This window comes from Mizuhopecten yessoensis, unplaced genomic scaffold, assembly GCF_002113885.1.
Source record: "Mizuhopecten yessoensis strain PY_sf001 unplaced genomic scaffold, ASM211388v2 scaffold5229, whole genome shotgun sequence".
Taxonomy (NCBI): Eukaryota; Metazoa; Mollusca; class Bivalvia; order Pectinida; family Pectinidae; genus Mizuhopecten; species Mizuhopecten yessoensis.
Genome location: NW_018405944.1, coordinates 537290 through 557064, shown reverse-complemented (window position 1 = coordinate 557064; position 19775 = coordinate 537290). Strand labels below are relative to the sequence as shown.

At 37.5% G+C, this 19775-nt stretch overlaps 1 protein-coding gene across 4 annotated transcripts in view; it reads left to right on the top strand.

Annotated features, from left to right (window-relative positions):
* The window catches only part of LOC110450427 (neurogenic protein mastermind-like), a 38576-nt gene extending 28771 nt beyond the window's left edge, over positions 1–9805 (top strand). For 3 of the 4 annotated variants that reach the window (XM_021497940.1, XM_021497938.1, XM_021497942.1), the window contains 4 exons: positions 3309–3357; positions 4093–4214; positions 4550–4720; positions 9302–9805. In XM_021497940.1, the coding sequence (XP_021353615.1) occupies positions 3309–3357; positions 4093–4214; positions 4550–4696 (318 nt within the window). In that variant the 3' untranslated portion in view covers positions 4697–4720; positions 9302–9805. The remainder of the gene's footprint in view (positions 1–3308; positions 3358–4092; positions 4215–4549; positions 4721–9301) is intronic. The other variant, XM_021497939.1, reaches the window with a different exon arrangement.
* The last annotated feature ends 9970 nt before the right edge of the window (positions 9806–19775 follow it).

The window sequence follows — 19775 nt, the reverse complement described above, 5'->3', positions numbered from 1 at the left end:
CCCCCGGGCTAAGGGGTGGGGCCAATAAAATGTATTACTTGGAAATGGTTGAGATCCCCACCATATAACCATATATACAATTGCTGAGTATAAAGAGAAGAATGCACATTTGCTTCCAGGATGTCCCTAGGGTCTGGCCCCACCCTTGGAGACATAGTCCCTGGGCCATAACTTTAAAACGGTTGAGATCCCCACCCCAAAACTATATATACAAATGCTGGGCATAAAGAGACGAATGCAATCATGACATCAGAATAGACCCTGGGGTCTGACTGAACCCCTAGGGACCTAGTTTCTTAGTCACAGCTTGGAAACAGTTGAGAGCCCCACCCTATAACCGTATATATATAATTGCTGGGCATGAAAAATCTAATATAGCTTTGCTACAAGGATTGGCCTTGGGGTCTGGCATATTCCCTTAATCTCATTTGGAGAATAGTTTGCCATGATTGCTTAGGTATCCAGGTGAGCGATACAGGCCCTCTGGGCCTCTTGTCTTTTTCTTTGGTAAATGTTCATATTTGTAATGAAGATAAAGGAAGCAATCCACAGATATTGTAAATGATTTACCAGATGTTATGATAAACATAAAACAGTTAATGACTTACCTAATATCACTATGGATAAGGGTTAATAGATTAAGTTAATGATTTAACTGATGTCAGTAATAATAATGGATTTACCTGACCTTGTGAGAAAGGTGGAGACATATAAGTTATTAATTTACCCGATGTCAGTAATAATAATTAATTTACCCGACCTTGTGAGAAAGGTGGAAACAAATAAGTTATTAATTTACCTGATGTCAGTTATAATAATTGATTTACTTGACCTTGTGAGAAAGGTGGATACAAATAAGTTATTAATTTACCTGATGTCAGTAATGATAATTGATTTACCTGACCTTGTGAAGAAGGTGGAGAAAAATGAGTTATTAATTTACCTGATGTCAGTAATGATAATTGATTTACCTGACCTTGTGAGAAAGGTGGAGACAAATAAGTTATTAATTTACCTGATGTCAGTTATGATAATTGATTTACCTGACCTTGTGAAGAAGGTGGAGAAAAATGAGTTATTAATTTACCAGATGTCAATAATGATAATTAATTTACCTGACCTTGTGATTAATGGAAAATTTGAATGAACGGATATCCAGTACAGTAGTGAGTATACAGGCACTGGCCCCTCATCAGAAATAGTCTTAAGACAGCAATCGTCTAACAGATAATGTATTGAAATACATTTCATATATATATTTTGTGCTTAGGAAAGTATCTAAAAAAACTTGCTTTATTCTGCTAGCTTGCAATAAAGGATGCTGATTAATATATTTTGATATAAGCACACATGTCTATGGACACATCCATTGATGTGTTTTAGCAAAACTTCTCTGTTCCCATATTACTAGTAACTTGACGCTGATGTGGCAAATGTTGATGAGTTGAAAATCCTCCCTTACCCAGACATATGACTGGTCCCAACTCTATATATAATCCTCACAGTTTTCCTTCCAATCTTAAAAAAATTGTAACTGGTCAGAATGTATAATGCCTGATCATAAAACTGCAGAGTAAAACGAAACATCCAAAATATATGAAAAAATGTAATTGATATGTATTGAGCATTATGTGTTCATATTATATTTGTTAATAACCATTTGTGGTTTGAGATACAATAACAACATATGTTGGTATTTGGGAAGAATCTTCTGGAAAAGAATATGCATGTAATACTTTGTAGTAAGATACAGGTATCATTGTTATTTGGCCAACACGATACAGGTATCACCAACCATGTATGCTAGTAATTATAAGTGTCATGGAATTCATTATCCCATACATGATGATTGATGAACTTGTAGCTTTGGTGTTTGAAGTTCATTATAATCTGCAGTGTTCACTGCTGAAGTGGTACACTAGATGATACTAGCTGTTGATTTTGAAAGGGTTGGATAGCAGCATGGTAAAAAAACCACAAAAACATGGTACCATGTTGCTGGGGAGATTATTAATTTTGTCTAATTAAAGTCAATAGTGACTTATTCAAATATTTTTCTGCAAAATCTCATACTTTGTACAAATGGTACGCGTAATTAGTGATGACTGAAGCAGATTATTATCATGTTATCGGTAAGCAGACCTACCTCTCGTGTGTCTTATCCATTCATCCTCTTGAGAGCAGCGCACCGGACTTCTCACGTTCACGTATTATTGCATAATTGCATATTGAATAAATTTAACCATGGCTATAAATGGTTTTATTCATAAACTTCAACGTTTCTATGACAAACATTTTCAGACTTCTTCAAGCTGAATTCATTGATCTTACAGGTATATATTGTTTGTTAAAATGCAAAACTGTGCTAAATTGGAAAATGCAAAACTGTTATATTGCAGGAATGTTGTGATTAATGCAGTTAATAGTTTCTTCATGAAATGCGTGGTTATGCTTTAATATTGTTGCGATGAAAAATGTACGAATTTAATACAAATAGTAAATGAAACACAACAAACACCTTTTCAAATTGCCTTAGAATTTTACTGCCTTTAAAAAATGTCCTTTTCAGCTCACCTGCCCGAAGGGCAAGTGGGCTTATGCCATGGCGCAGCATCCGTCTCCATCGTCCATCCATCAACTTTTCCTTTAAAACACTACTAGTCCTGAACGGCCAAGTAGATTTTGACTAAATTTGATCTGGAGCATCCTTGGGCAAAGGGCACTCAATTTTGTATAAATGGTGGGTGTGTCCTGCTGGGCAGAGGGGTAGGGCCCAATAGGGGAAATAGAGGTAAAACCTTTGAAATCCTCTTCCTACAATAGGGATTTAAGATTTTATCCCAATGTTGTCACCACCAAGTTGTCTAGTAGTGCCTGTTACTATTAGGATGTATTCATTAAAACAAGACGACCACCAGGCCGCCATCTTGGATTTTGACATTTGAAGTTTGTTCTCGCTATTTCTCCAGAAATACTGGATGGATCTTTCTGAAATTTCATACCTACCAATTAGGAGTGCTATATCTTTACTCCATATCAAGTATTTTTAACATCTATCCAGGTGAGCGATACAGGCCCTCTGGGCCTCTTGTTTGATAAAGGAGTTTAGGTACATTTTAGAGTTCAAAAACCCCTGACAGATTTGAAGCTGCTATTTAATGGTTGTGTTGTGTCTCAGCAACTTGTTTGTATTTTCCTGATAACTGATTGTTGATTTACTGCTTCGGTGACTCCTAACATCGGTAAATAAATCCTCTCACGTCTGTCTTGCAATTCTTTTGTAATTTGTTTTGTTGCTGTATTATTAGGCATACAAGAAAAGTCGGTGGGAGATAGACACGTCGGAGGAGCATTTGGGTAGGTGTTCATGTTATCAGTCCATTACATCAAGTCATGTAGTAGGACTTTAGGTCTCATGTCTAGTCATGTAGCAGGACTTCAGGTCTCATGTCTAATGCCTTAGAATGGTATCAATATGCTAATAACACACCATATCTGGTAGGTAAACCAACAGAGGCACAGAACGTGGTGGTACAGAATAAAACAGACATTTATCAAAAATATTACATATTTTATCACAACCGTTTGACGCATATGTTTCTCCAATACAGAAAGTCATAAACAATACTATAAATAGTATACTTTCTTAATTTGCCAATGTTAAGTCTGTTTTGTGTGGTGTAACAAGGATTGACACATTAAAAGTGACAAAATAGTTAATAAAACTTAAGTATAATATTTATTTATTATGAAAGGTTATTATTTTCATTTGTTTTGCTCGTAAATGTTTGTAATAGTAAGGGTCTGCTTATTCTAGAAAGAAATTATTAGAAGCAGGTGAACGTTTTGTTTTCTATATTCATGGCAAATTTCGTTGAGGCTGGAATATTTTAAGTATTGCAGAATGTTGAATTAATGTGATTTAAAAAATAAATAAATATGGCATACATTATGAACTTTATTCTGTAAATACAGCTGATATGAAAAAAGCATGAATTGAATTCACGGCAGTAATTTCTTACAATTTTCTTTCTAAGGAATCAGAATATCTAAATGAATAACAATACTAAACTTGTATTGTGTCTCTAACAGATAAGTTAGATGGCCTTCGCCATGGTAAACGGAAGCGTTCCCCAGACCCAACAACTATGGAGGATTTCCTGCAACTAGCTGATGACATAATGTCCCGTCCTTCCATACCAGGAAAGAAGAGGGTGAGATATTGATTCAGTTATCGTCCCGGGACTTTAAAGTCTAGACAACAACCTTCTACATGACAGTAAAGAAATGATTTACTGGATCAATGTCTTGGGCTTAAAATGTAACCTGCCTTATTTGAAAGCCATTCCAACAAAATACCATCATGTTTCGTATATATATAGTTTATGTACTTATCAACATTGTTGGAAATGTTTTGTTTCTGAAAAGTATCCAGCCTTGTTTGGAAAGTAAGTTTTCAAAATGTCAACTTTCATTCATTGTTTTATTTATACAATTCATCTTAAGTCATGTATATCTTTGTTACATTGAGGAATGATTTGTTTTTTAGGTGCAGTGGGCCGATATAGAGGAGCGCAAAAACCAGTCTCGACGGCGCGAGATCGGATTTGTCGTTGGTCAGACACAGCAGGACTGGGAAAGAATCACTGACCATTCCTTTGCTGACCGCCAACTTAATCAAACAAAATACTTCTAATGGCATTTATCTGTTAGTACAAAGGTAGCTATCTTATATTGTCGGTATACCAAAATAAAAACGAAAGAGTGGGACTTGTGCATTTATTTCTCTTAGATTTTACAGAACATTGAAATGTATCATACCCTATCTCATAGCTCAAAGATAGAAATATTGAGCATACAATCGAGATAGGTGTGAAGGAATTAATAGGTATACTTTGTATATTTTGAAATACTGTTGATTGAAAAAAGCAGTTCATTAGGATGTTTGGTTCCGTTTTTCATACGGTTTTTGTTTTCGTACACAAGATCGCCTGCTGTATGAGGTAAGGTTTCATATATCTATTTTGAAATTGTTGGGCTATCACAAAGTAACAAAATCCTGAGTGATAAACCGTATTACTGAAAAATGTATTAAGTATCATTAAAAGTCTGCTCTTTTTTATGTTTGAAAGGAGACAAAAGAATCCCAACGGTTTTTGTCTTATCACACCAACCAATATACCAATGCTTTCCTGTCATACTGCTTTCTTAGTACAAGTTTAAGTTGATCTATTATTGAGGTAATATCAGTAAAATCTGCCTTATATGATACCATTAAGTTTTAATCGGAGTTTGATTGCGAAGTGGGTAGCTCACTCACCATTACCAAGATGGCATGGGGTTGAATCCCTGATTGGTCATGAAAAAGTATTGGATCACCTGCCCGATCACACATGTTTTCTCTGGTCACTTCATACTCTTTGAGACCCCCTTCATCCACCCATCCATCAGCGATCTCTGGTCACTTCATACTCTTTGAGACCCCCTTCATCCACCCATCCATCAGCGAGCAATTATTCAATAATACTTGTTTCGTAATTGTTGTAGGATAAGTTCCTATCCTTAATCAAAGCATTAAGTTGATGATAAAGGCTACCAATGACAATGATACGGTTGCGACTACAAAATGTTTCGCTCTCAATTAGTCTAAACTTCACATGTATGACGCATGTGGGATTGAGATTTAAGATAAAAGTTCGTATGTGCCTGAGACTGCGTGTTTTGGCCGGCGAACACACCGGAACACATTCAACTAAAATTGAGGACTTTAACCCCAGGTATCAATTTGTTTGAAATGTTTTCAGCAGCGAGTTTAGATAATCTCTATTGTTTGTAAATATGAAATGCTTCTTACGGAAACTTTGCTGACTTATCATCTACTGTGCAGCCTTATTGCAGAAGAGGTTTATAAATATGTTATATAACTGTGATAATGTTATAAGTATCGGGAGCACAGTGGGTGTCCCCCTGCGCCTGATACACTGGCCGCCTTTCTCAATCCACTGGATACAAAACATATGTTACTGATGGCTATCTTTCACTTAATCTGGGGAATTTTCACTTGTTTATACCTGATTTATTTGATTATCAGTGCAAGATTTGAAATATATATAGTGATAGCTAATGTTTTATGAAGACTGCGGGCTCGCAGTCTTTGGGTAGGCTTTGAACCATGTAATCGCGGCTGTTATTCAAATTAGTGGAGACAGTTATATTCAACAAAATACATGCCTCTTACTTGTCAGGGTTAATATTGCTGTCATTGATGAGGTGTCAGGTTTGAATTTAATGCATTTGTGTGTTGATGGGTGACTTGCTATCCGCCAGGCCCCATGTCTGTTCAACTGGCTCAGAAGTATCGCCTAGCCAGCCAGTGAAATCACGGTAGCATCGTCGCCAGCCAGCCAAATCACTAACTCGATATACCTGTGCACTCTTCTATGCTGAATGATACAAAACAGAGAAAAACAAATACTTAACACAAGATTTTCTCCCAAGTGAACGGGATTTTATACAGTTAAAGCTTCACATTTGACCACCCAGATGTAAGAATTTGCTTTGATGTGAATAAAAATCATTGCTCGATACCGGTGGCGTAAAGCACAGGCATATGCACTTCTCCCAGACTCTCAAACACTATTTTATCCTAATGTTATGGATTGGTATTGAAGTTGAAGACAATTTCGTGCAGTAATTGGACATTAAAATATTTATTTCTAGCGCAAAGGTTCGAGGAAAGACATTTCATTATTTATGGTTAAAGGCTATAATGAATTGTTGAGGTTTTAGACTAGACATTTTGAGTTTGAGGAGAAAATTGTTTTTGTTCACTTAGTTGAAGTGTGAGGATTTGATATTTTATAAGAAATGTAGAAATTACGGAAATATTTCTTAAATAATGTTCCTTACTAAGGCATTTTATATTGAAAAGAATACTGCCATAAATGTCATATTGTCACTAACATTATTATAGTGTAGTGTGACTTGTTGGTGTTTGGTCTACTGTGTCCAGGGTGTGGCATTTCAGTAAGGTATCTCGGCTGTCCTTATATTATCTGGTCATAATCGGTAATAAATCATTTAGTAGTAAATCAAATGGCACACCACGAATACAATTTAGTGATAAATCTTGCACATTTCACAATTTGAAATTTGCAACTTCCTTGAGTAATAGGATATGCAATACATAACTATAATAAATTATTAACGAGATGCAGGTGAATTCAACATCACTGGGTGAATGTAATTTTCTTGTGTATTGTGATAGATAAATGCGGATTTGAACAGTTTAAATTTAAAAGAGATGACTACATCAATTGATACAACAAATTGATTTAGTACAGGATATAGACAATTACTTACAGAGGGACAGATTAATACTAGAGTAATACCATTACCGGTAATTGTATCTGAAGTGGCACTTTATAGGGTGTTCCGTGTTTGCAGCTGTGTGTTGAAACATCGGTCCATATGGCTCGTCCATTACTGTCGTTTCAAACACAGCCTTGCCGTAGGCGTGTTCGAGAAAGGCCAGAGCTCCTTACAGATCTACATAACCCCCCCATTAGGCTCACAGTGTTTATATACAACGAAACATTGGCTAATTCTAACTTAATAGAAACACCCATGTGTATCAAGAATTGTTAAACATTCTAAACAACCTGATTAAAAAATCCAAATTGCGGATCTATATTGTTAGATTGGCGTGCATTATGGACTTGTACGAACGTCTGTATAAAGAAGTATAGTAAGCTGAAAATAAGCTTTCTATCAAACTATAAGTAATGTAAATACATCTCTTTGACGCTACTTTATTTTAAGGGTTGTAATTCCAGGTAAGGTAAAAATGAATGTTATTTATGAAATTCGGTTACAACCGGAATAAAAACCATCCACAGTATGGTATTTTTCAATTGCCATTAAACGTTACTCATATATTTAAGATTTTACTGCTGCTAAAATTCCCATAAAATAATTACCTAAGGTGATACATCTGCATCTATGAGCAGATCATTACCTTCGTCACAGGTATGTAAAGAGTGTGTTAAAACTCTCAGTGATTGTACATAAAAACACTCATGCCATCCCATTGTTCAAATTTAAATAAGATCCAAAAGCGATAGAAACTTTTCTCCAAAGTGGACAGTGAAACAACATTTATTGAAGATATCTAAAATATTTATTAATCTCTTATGGTTTTATCCTATGTCCTTCAAGTGAAATTCATTAAAATGATGATATATTTTAATTACCCGTAACATGTAGAAGGCCCGCTGATGAAGCTAACATTGCGGCGGTGTTAATCTAACGCGCTTCAGCACTCTGACGTTTTAATCAAGCCCTGTAACAGATGTGCCTATAACACCAGATAGGACATTAATTGATAACCACAAATTAAGCAATTGTTGAGTCTTGAAACTGAAATTGATTTCCTCTTCTATTGGACGTAGGTAAACAAGCTCCCCACTCTGCCAGCTCGTGTTAACGTCTGCGGTATTTCACATTGACAGTTTCCCTCATTCCTCACCCCATATACCAGGCTAGTCCATTACTTTATTACCAGCCGATGAAATCTCTTTTGGGATATCGGTTTCACACTAAAGTTGAATCCCATTCTTATCGTTGCCTACTGTAACGATGTTTATGGAGTGCGTCCCGAAGTAGGTCTGTTTTATGATTGATTGCCATCAAATTAAACAAAAACGTTTCTGTGATTTCTCACACTGCCATTCACTGGTGTGATTAATTCCTTGTATCAGACTCAACCGTTTTCTCCCGAATTTCCTGTGAACTTTGGCCCTATAAGATCTATACTTATTGTGTTACATGCTATATATAAAAATCGGTGTAATATTTTAGATCGGTACCATGCATTCAGATAATGGCTGATAAGTAAAACGTGGTACATTATCTTTGCATGACATTGAATAGGCAAAAAATCATTCTGGGATTGAAATATTGGAGATGGTGTAAAATTTGGCCAAGCCTCGTTACGTATGATGGTCACTGAAAAAAATGTATTGGTATATAGTACCGTGTTGCGATACTTAATAGTTCCAGATTTACACGAAGAAAAAAAGGGGGATGATGCATCTTCTAGAAAAAAATACCTCCATTCGGATTCGAACTTTGGTTTTGATATTAAACTTTAATATGCCGATCATATTGACCCTCTCTATTTACACAAACTTTCTAAGGAAGATGGAACTGTGTTTCTAAAAGGTTAATTAAGAAATTGAGACCTTGCTATTTAACTCAGTGTAACGATGTGAGTTAATACACGACTTCTTTATGTTGACAGGTTGTGTTCCCATTAAGTCCTCTATCCGGCGGATGTTGTAGAGAATGACCAGCACCGTGTGGTTTCTATGAAGTCTGTTGATGCATACATTTTAGGTCCTATCTATAATTGATGTTTTGCAATATCCCAGCCATCAGGAGGGCGATCAGATCATGGATGGACAGTGTATAAGATGATCGGATCAAAGGAACGATTCAGTGCTTTGTGAAATTACCTTTTTATTGACATATAATGACAGTCACAGACTTTAAACATTTTCCATTTTGATATCGTATCATGCCATTTTGAATGCGTTTTCAGGCTTTTGACCGTGTTCTCACTTTTAGCGGTCTCGTGTTTTTAGCTGTATGTTAGGAGTAATGAGGAGAATGTATGACTTCACCGATCATGAAATTGACTACTAATAGTATTTTAACATTTTAAACGTGTAGTTCATTTTGTAAATCTGTTGTGTAAATGTTGATATGAAATAAAAGTGGAAATGTATCGTCCAGTTTTCGTCGACCCTTCATTGGTTTTTGTTTTGTACCTAGTTTATTTTAAGGTTCATAAACTATTTCTGTAACAGCTATATTTTGACCCGTGTGTTTATAATTGTTTCTATTTGCTGCATGCTATGTGTCATATATGTTGCTTGTATTCATACATGTCACAAATATTGTATTGGTTTGTCAACTAACTTATAGGTTTAGTACAACATTTTGTGATAATTAGTGTAAATAATTCCATGTTTTTCTTGCTAGTATACATATAGATGACGTGTGTTTCTCCATCTAATGGGTTTTATTCACTCGCACCTGCTATACAATCTAGTTTTCTATATCATGAACACGTTTTAGTGCAAAAAGCAAGATGAATAGCAAAACGACTGTTTCTTTTCTGAACTGAATAATTTGTGTTCATAATCCATCATTCGTTGAATTTGTTCGAACGTCCTATATACTCTTGATATGACATACAATCACAATCGTCTTGACGCTTGTGCATGCGTATCCGTGGAGTGATTTCAATTTGTTTTAGTTTCCTTTAGACCGTATATGTTGGTAACATTTACGATTAGCACAATGTGTTCATGTTTAATACAGTACTCTAAACAATTTATAAACAAGCTACATAATTCATCACCTACTACAAAAAGAAAACCACTATTTCATAGTAGTTACATATCTCATTTTCCATTATTGAACCAATTATATGATTTGTTTTTGCAAAGTTAAACTCTTTAGAGAATGTAACAATGACGCACATTGCAGAACGACATTTTATTCTGAAAGTAACGTATTACTATCACCAGAGCCACCAACGTAATAATGAATTATAAAAAGATAGGAATCGTGTTTTGGATGTAGATTGGTATAGACACTACTACCTTGCGGCGCAACCCGATGTGGCATAGAACATGAAAATTCATGATCAGGTGATAGTTGCTAAAATTCATGATTGTTCACGAAATGGGGATTTGCTTACTTATTTATTCTTATTATCTATCTTTTCTACAGAACGTCATGCTACTTGTCTTTTGAGTTACTGGTAGAAGGGATAGTGAAAGTAAATAAACAAGGTGAGCAACTGAAAGTGATAATTTGATCGTAAAATATTAAACTTATAGAAATGAGGGTTAAATAAGATTGAGTTTGCAGGTGAGATGCCAAACGTCTACAAGCGATGATTTGATGATGAACTGTCAAATGACAAGAGCAATGATATTCCGAAGTTTATGTCAGACGTTAAGTGGTGCTGATGTCATACACGGGGAAAAGATGATTTGATGGTGAGATGTAAAAACCCAGAAAAAAAGATGATTTGATGGTGAGATGTGAAACCCAGAAAAAAGATGATTTGATGGTGAGATGTGAAACCCAGAAAAAAGATGATTTGATGGTGAGATGTGAAACACAGAAAAAATGTTGATTTGATGGTGAAATGTGAAACACGGGAAAAAAGATGATTTGATGGTGAGATGTCGAACCCTGAAAAAAGATGATATGACGTTAAGGAGATCTGTCACTTAATGGAAGATGATGATGATGACGTTGAGATATCAAACCAAGAAAAAAAAGATGATTTGATAGTGAGATGTCAAACCCAGAATAAAGATGATTCGATGGTGAGATGTCAAACCAAGAAAAATGTATAATTTGATTGTGAGATGTCAAACCCAGAGAAACAAAGATTTGGTGGGAAGATGCCAAACTAAAATAACCCACAGAGAAACGATTTGATGTTGAGATGTAAAACTTGTATAAAAGAAGATTTGATGCAGGGATGTCAAACCCAGACAAAATGTGTTTAAATGGTGAGATGTCATAGCTTGAAAAAGATGATTTGATGTTGAGATGTCAACCAAGAAAAAAGATGGTTTGATGGTGAGATGTTTAACCCAGAGAAACAAACAGAGCCAAATATTGAGAGGCGGTGATTTGAAGGATATGTCAATCGTCAGAAGGACCCCGTGAGAGAGAGAGAGAGTGTTCGAATTCAAATGACGACTGCTGGAGGCGGCATTGGTGTCCCTATTGTCAATTTTGCGAACGTTGTCGTAATTTGTCCGTTTTCTAGAACTTGTAATGAATGGAGAAGTCGGCTATTTATTATTTCAAGAATATGTATGTTAAATTTATAGATATGTGAAAATCAGTAAATGCTGCAAAAATGTATTACCTGTTTTGTCTTTTTGTGTAGGTGAGAATTTGTGAAATGTTTGAAAACTACCACATGTGTTGACATACGCGACAAATATGACGAGTCGTTAATTATTATATTTGATAGAACTTTGATTTATTGATAGGATTTAAAAAGAACGTTCGGAAGTTCATAATAAGTGTACCGGTACAGTGATAGTAATTTGTTTGTCCTCCGCTGCATCCAGTTACGGGACAACTCCGCGACGTTCTAATACATCTGCTATCGGAAGCTGTGAGCAAATGTTTACTGATAAAATGACTCTTTTAAGTTATTGGTTCACTGGGCAGAGGCACCTCAGTGGAGATTCGTGAACATTACGAAGATGTACACATCATTCACAACCTTTTTGACAATCATTGAATGTAATATCGAAGTTTTACTTTATACACGAACAGTGTACGTATTTAACGTGTCGCTACGTTTCAAGACAGATTCAAGACTGATTGGACGATTTGTATCGTTTACCAGTACAACGGTGTGACGAAATTGTATATTTCATGTCACTCGACCCGCGACGTTTCGCCCATCAATAGAGGGTGTATTATTGAAAGTAATATTTTATATAACGTACTCGAATCGACGCAGAAACGCGATAATTCGCACCAACTAAGCACACGGGAATTTAAAACTGCTGCCAATGGCTCCAAATGTTGCGATATTTACAGTAAATACTGTGAATCAATGCAAAATATATGCAGTTAATTATACCATCGTGTTTCTCCAGTCAAATTTGTTTATAAACGTTAGAATGGGACAGCAGACTTCCCTAATCTATCTTCTCTTGTACCGATAAGTAACAACTTTGTAATGGATAAAGAAGTTACTTTGTCACCCACCAATGGGGAAGATTTGGGGTTGGTAATGTAGGCGAGGAAAGATGATTATGATACCTTACCGAACAGGAATGTGACAGATGTGTGTTTGTTAGCTCTGATATAGATGTGGAGGAAGCCATGTCATCAATGAAGATAGAGATATGAAATGCAGAAATTGTTTTGAGCTGAAAATTACCTGATAGTTACCTGCCCCAACTGCTCTTTATTGACTTTTTTTTCCACATACACACATTGGTCCAAACAGTCCTATATTCTCACAAAAATAGAATCCTACCCGTACAAAAGGTTTCACGCGCCTCTTTTCCTCGTCTGACGTAGGTCGATATAACGGTGAAACGTTACATTGCTTGTTTCGTAGACGAAGGCAAAAGTCTTGGACAACAGCACGCGTTAATCGTTAACATAACTAGGGGGATCTTACCTTGTTGATGAATTCGGCTGGCTTCTCCGCATGTCGCAAAGGATACAATCCCTACGCTCTCTATATATTTACCGAAAAAAAGGCATAGAAACGAACTGTGTAAATGGTGTAATGTATTTAGCGTGATAATACCATATCGGTACAAATATCCGTAACATTTGTCAAGACTTGTCGAATTATTTTCCATCTAGTATCGAGTAACCCGTGTCCGAAATAATAAGACCCCAGGGCTGTCGCGCTTCCGTGTCGAAGTTATTACTTATCAGCGATATCGATTGGTCCAATCACCTGTGGATATTGTCTTTATATATACACTTTTTCATTTTCATCTCGATCCATACACGTAAAACTAAGTTGAAATGTTGTACAATAACGTACAAACCAATCGATATGTATTTACTACTAGAGTTGGCAATAATGCACAATCCATTATATGTGTACATACAATTATGTTTAACCTTAGTTATTGTGAAGAAGCGAAAACCTCAACAAACAAACGTTGTTTTTCTTACTCGAATAACAATGTAATGCTGTGTGGACCGACTTTGCAAGTGAGGCAAATGCCAGCTTGTTGTTAAATTTTTGAATTGTCTTAAATTAAAGACTTTCCACAACTTTCTGTCTAATTCATAACGCCAGCTGCACGTACAAACCAATTTAAGCAATATATTTGTGGCACTTTTCATACCGCCACTAAAAGCTACCTGGAGATAAACATCATTTACGGTATTATTCTTGCACCTGATTAAGAGGTCTGGTACTAGTTGCCCCCAATGCCGGGCGCAAGACCTACTAGCACACCGCGTCGAACGCTTCAGGTCGACCTCTCGGTCATTACAATATTATTACTTCAAATATGTGTTGTCAACAGTTTCATTTTGCCATACAGGTTTATTGTAATATTTAACCAGATATATTGCGATATACTTCATAGTTTAGCATTGTTCCGGCTGCACAGGATGACATACATTTATAAGATTTAAAAATCAAGCACACTTAATCAGTAAAGTGTGCTTTTCATTTTTCTTAAAATGATAACAATGTAAAACGAATTTGCGATTTCTTATATACAGTTATGTGTCAGTTGGAGTCGAATCAAATGAACTTTGATTTGACTTTGATATGAATATGATAAAGTTAGAAATAGAATGTCACGGCTTTGAACGAAAGATAAACGTTCCGGTGCGTTTTTCCGCTTTTATATAGAAACTACCTCAAATATTCCGTCGTTATTTAAGGATCAGCGACTTCACGTGGTTTTCCTGCAGCTGTAACGTGAAATCATCCGTTTTGATCCACCAGTAATTGAAAGACGGCACTTGCTCAAGACAGACAAGACCATTCGTTGAGTCAAATGTAGACACGACCAAGTGTAAAGTCACATGTAGATGTGACCAATTATTGAGTCACATGTAGACGTGACCAAGTGTTGAGTCACATGAAGACATGACCAGGTGTTGAGTCACATGTAGACATGACCAAGTATTGAGTCACATGTATACATGACCAGGAGTTGAGTCACATGTAGACACGACCAAGTGTAAAGTCACATGTATGCATGGCCAAGTGTTGAGTCACATGTAGACACAACCAAGTGTAAAGTCACATGTAGATGTGACCAATTATTGAGTCACATGTAGACATGACCAGGTGTTGAGTCACATGTAGACATGATCAGGTGTTGAGTCACATGTTGACACGACCAAGTGTTGAGTCACATGTAGACGTGACCAAGTGTTAAGTCACATGTAGACACGACCAAGTGTTGAGTCACATGTAGACGTGACCAAATGTTAAGTCACATGTAGTCGTGACCAATTGTTGAGTCTCAGGGAAACACGACCAGGCATTGAGTCACATGGTACACGATCAGGAATTGAGTCACATAGAAACATGACCAAGTGCTGTGTCACATGGAGATATGACCAAAGTGTTGAGTCACATGTAGAGGTGACCAAGTGTTGTGTCACATGTAGACGTGAAAAAGTATCAATTCACATGTAGACGCGACAAAGTGTTGAGTCAAATGTAGACACGAGGAAGTGTAAAGCCACATGTAGACGCGACCAAGTGTTGAGTCCCATGTAGACGTGACCAAATGTTGATTCATATGTAGACGTGACCAGGTGTTGAGTCACATGTAGACGTGACCATTTATTGTGTCACATGTAGACGCGAGGAAGTGTTGAGTCACATGTAGACGTGACCAAGTGTAAAGTCACATGTAGACGAGATCAAGTGTTGAGTCACATGTAGACGCAATGCAGTGTTGAGTCACATGTAAACGTGACCAATTGTTGAGTCACATGTAGACTTGACCAAGTGTTGAGTCACATGTAGACACTACCAAATGTTGAGTCACAAGTAGACACTACCAAGTGTAAAGTCACATGTAGACGTGACCAAGTGTTGAGTCACATGAAGACATGACCAGGTGTTGAGTCACATGTAGACATGACCAAGTAGTATTGAGTCACATGTAGACACGACCAAGTGTAAAGTCACATGCATACATGACCAGGTGTTGAGTCACATGTAGACACGACCAAATGTAAAGTCACATGTAGATGTGACCAATTATTGAGTCACATGTAGACATGACCAGGTGTTGAGTCACATGTAGACATGACCAGGTGTTGAGTCACATGTAGACATGACCAGGTGTTGAGTCACTTGTAGACATGACCAGGTGTTGAGTCACATGTAGACATGACCAAGGAGTATTGAGTCACATGTAGACACGACCAAGTGTAAAGTCACATGTGTACATGACCAGGTGTTGAGTCACATGTAGACACGCCCAAATGTAAAGTCACATGTAGATGTGACCAATTATTGAGTCACATGTAGACATGACCAGGTGTTGAGTCACGTGTAGACACGACCAAGTGTAAAGTCACATGTATATGTGACAAATTATTGAGTCACATTTAGACGCGACCAAGAGTTGAGTCACATGTAGACATGACCAGGTGTTGAGTCACGTGTAGACACGACCAAGTGTAAAGTCACATGTATATGTGACAAATTATTGAGTCACATTTAGACGCGACCAAGAGTTGAGTCACATGTAGACATGACCAGGTGTTGAGTCACTTGTAGACATGACCAGGTGTTGAGTCACATGTAGACATGACCAAATGTAAAGTCACATGTAGATGTGACCAATTATTGAGTCACATGTAGACATGACCAGGTGTTGAGTCACGTGTAGACACGACCAAGTGTAAAGTCACATGTATATGTGACAAATTATTGAGTCACATTTAGACGCGACCAAGAGTTGAGTCACATGTAGACATGACCAGGTGTTGAGTCACATGTAGACGTGACCAAGTGTTGAGTCACATGTAGACACTACCAAGTATTGAGTCATATGAAGACACTACCAAGTGTAAAGTCACATGTACACGTGACCAAGTGTAAAGTCACATGTAGACGTGATCAAGTGTTGAGTCACATGTAGACTTGACCAAGTGTAAAGTCACATGTAGATGTGACCAAATGTTGAGTCACATGTAGACACTACCAAATGTTGAGTCACAAGTAGACACTACCAAGTGTAAAGTCACATGTAGACGTGACCAAGTGTTGAGTCACATGTAGACACTACCAAGTATTGAGTCATATGAAGACACTACCAAGTGTAAAGTCACATGTACACGTGACCAAGTGTAAAGTCACATGCAGACGTGATCAAGTGTTGAGTCACATGTAGACTTGACCAAGTGTAAAGTCACATGTAGATGTGACCAATTATTGAGTCACATGTAGACATGACCAGGTGTTGAGTCACTTGTAGACATGACCAGGTGTTGAGTCACATGTAGACGTGACCAAGTGTTGAGTCACGTGTAGACGTGACCAAGTGTTGAGTCACATGTAGTCGTGACCAAGTGTTAAGTCACATGTAGTCGTGACCAATTGTTGAGTCTCGGGGAAACACGACCAGGTATTGAGTCACATGGAACACGATCAGGAATTGAGTCGCATAGAAACACGACCAGATGTTGAGTCAAATAGAAACATGACCAAGTGCTGAGTCACATTGAGACACGACCAGTTGTTGAGTCACTTGGAAACACGACCAGGTATTGAGTCACTTGGAAACACGACCAGGTATTGAGTCACATCGAAACACGACCAGGTGTTGAGTCACTTGGAAAAACGACCAGGTATTGAGTAACATGGAAACACGACCAGGTGTTGAGTCACATAGAAACACGACCAGGTATTGCGTCACATCAAAACACGACCAGGTGTTGAGTCACTAGGAAATACGACCAAGTGTTGAATCATATCGAGACACGACCAGGTATTGAGTCACATAGAAACACGACCAGGTATTGAGTCACATCGAAACACGACCAGGTGTTGAGTCACTTGGAAAAACGACCGGGTGTTGAGTCACATGGAAACACGACCAGGTATTGCGTCACATCGAAACACGACCGGGTGTTGAGTCACTAGGAAATACGACCAGGTATTGAGTCACATGGAAACACGACCAGGTATTTAGAGAGTTTTCGGACATCCTTAAGATGGATAACAAGTCTAAACCCAGCCTCATTAGCTATGCGAAAATGTCATAAGAATTCCGGCCTGGAAGTTGCATTTTAGAGATGACACAAGATGTGATGGGTTGCTGAAGTTGATCATAATGAAATTTGGAGGAGAAACAGGAATTTTACGTGCACAGATAGTGCGGAGGATGTAATTAGGAGTAATTGGAAGAGCATGGGGAAAATGGTCTAGGGACACGCCAAGGCATCTGAACTGGCCCTTTAGTTGGGTATAGATGAAGGCATCTGAACTGGCCCTCTAGTTGGGTATAGATGAAGGCATCTGAACTGGCCCTCTAGTTGGGTATAGATGAAGGCATCTGAACTGGCCCTCTAGTTGGGTATAGATGAAGGCATCTGAACTGGCCCTCTAGTTGGGTATAGATGAAGGCATCTGAACTGGCCCTCTAGTTGGGTATAGATGAAGGCATCTGAACTGGCCCTCTAGTTGGGTATAGATGAAGGCATCTGAACTGGCCCTCTAGTTGGGTATAGATGAAGGCATATGAACTGGCCCTCTAGTTGGGAATAGATGAAGGCATCTGAACTGGTCTTCTAGTTGGGTATAGATGAGGGCATCTGAACTGGTCCTCTAGTTGGGTATAGATGAAGGGCTTTCTGAAAGCCAACCGTAAGCGTGGTAGTCTCGCATTCCCCAGACTCTCGCCCTCTCTCGAGACTGCCTCTCTATCGAAACATGAGTGCAGATAAGCGTCTTTTTGAGCATGACTATCAGCGTGGATCCCATCTAGAGTGCCCACAATTTGGTGTTGAAACGCTGTGTAAAGGATGGGCTTGGCAGTCAACTTCACCAGTGCCAATCAAATATCAAATGACTTTTTTATATGGTGTTCCTATCGACATTTTGTTTTAAATCGTTTTCTTTTTGATTCCGACTTTATGTATGAACTTTATGTATGAACGTTCGGCACTATTTTGTGTTCTCCATTTGTATTAGAATTCTACAGTCAAACTGCCGCCGAACACAATCCGTATTGTTTCAACAGACACGTCTGTCGGCTCATCGGATCTGCTTTACGTGCGTGGACCTTAACAGAAACTGAACATAAACATATCTTGTTGCTGTCTTGTTTTGAATATTTCATTTAATTGTTTCATGTTGAAGGCGCAGGTCGATTCGTATCTGAGCCGAAAGCCTAAACAAAGTTGACGTAGTGCGTCATCTTAGTTAGTTACCAGACTAAAAGACGCACTTTGCATGTCCACAATGTTCAAAGCGAGTAAGATGAAGCAATTAGTTTGGATATCGCCATTCGTTTGTTTGGATGCTTTATCCTCGATACACACGGTGTCAGAATCACCGTCGCGTTCGCACATTTAGTGCGTCTAATTAGGGAGGGGGTCTATAATCGTCATTCTTAGACATTTCTGATAAAATCGTGAATGAAATATCCGTGTTTTTGAAAATAAGGGTAAAATAAATCTACAACCATTTTAAACATTTCAACATAACGATTTCCTTTAGTCCTTGGAAAGTCAGAGAAATGCCAAGTAAAACGTAAGAACATAATTATTCAGTTTATATAACAGAAACTAATCATTAATTTGATACTTGAAATCGTAATTACTTGGTATACCCAGAAGAACTTTTAAGAGAATGAACAGAAAAGTTTTCTTCTTATCTAAAATACCTATGATTGGAAAAATGATTTAACGCAAATGCTATGTCTCTGGTATGACACTGGAAGAGGTTTGAATAAACATTATACCGACAAGTTTCGTTTGCGGACTACTTTTATGATGATTGAATGTATGTATACTCATTGCGCTATTCGTGGTATCGGCTGTCAATGATTATCATGGTCGTGGACGATAACAAAAGTGACTCAAAATGTTTATAATTGATTATCGATAGAAAAGAGGAACTTCACTAGTGGATCAGTTATCCGCATAGTATCAGGAGTGCCAAATCGACCTGTCTCATTATCATTTCAAAACATTATGCAGTC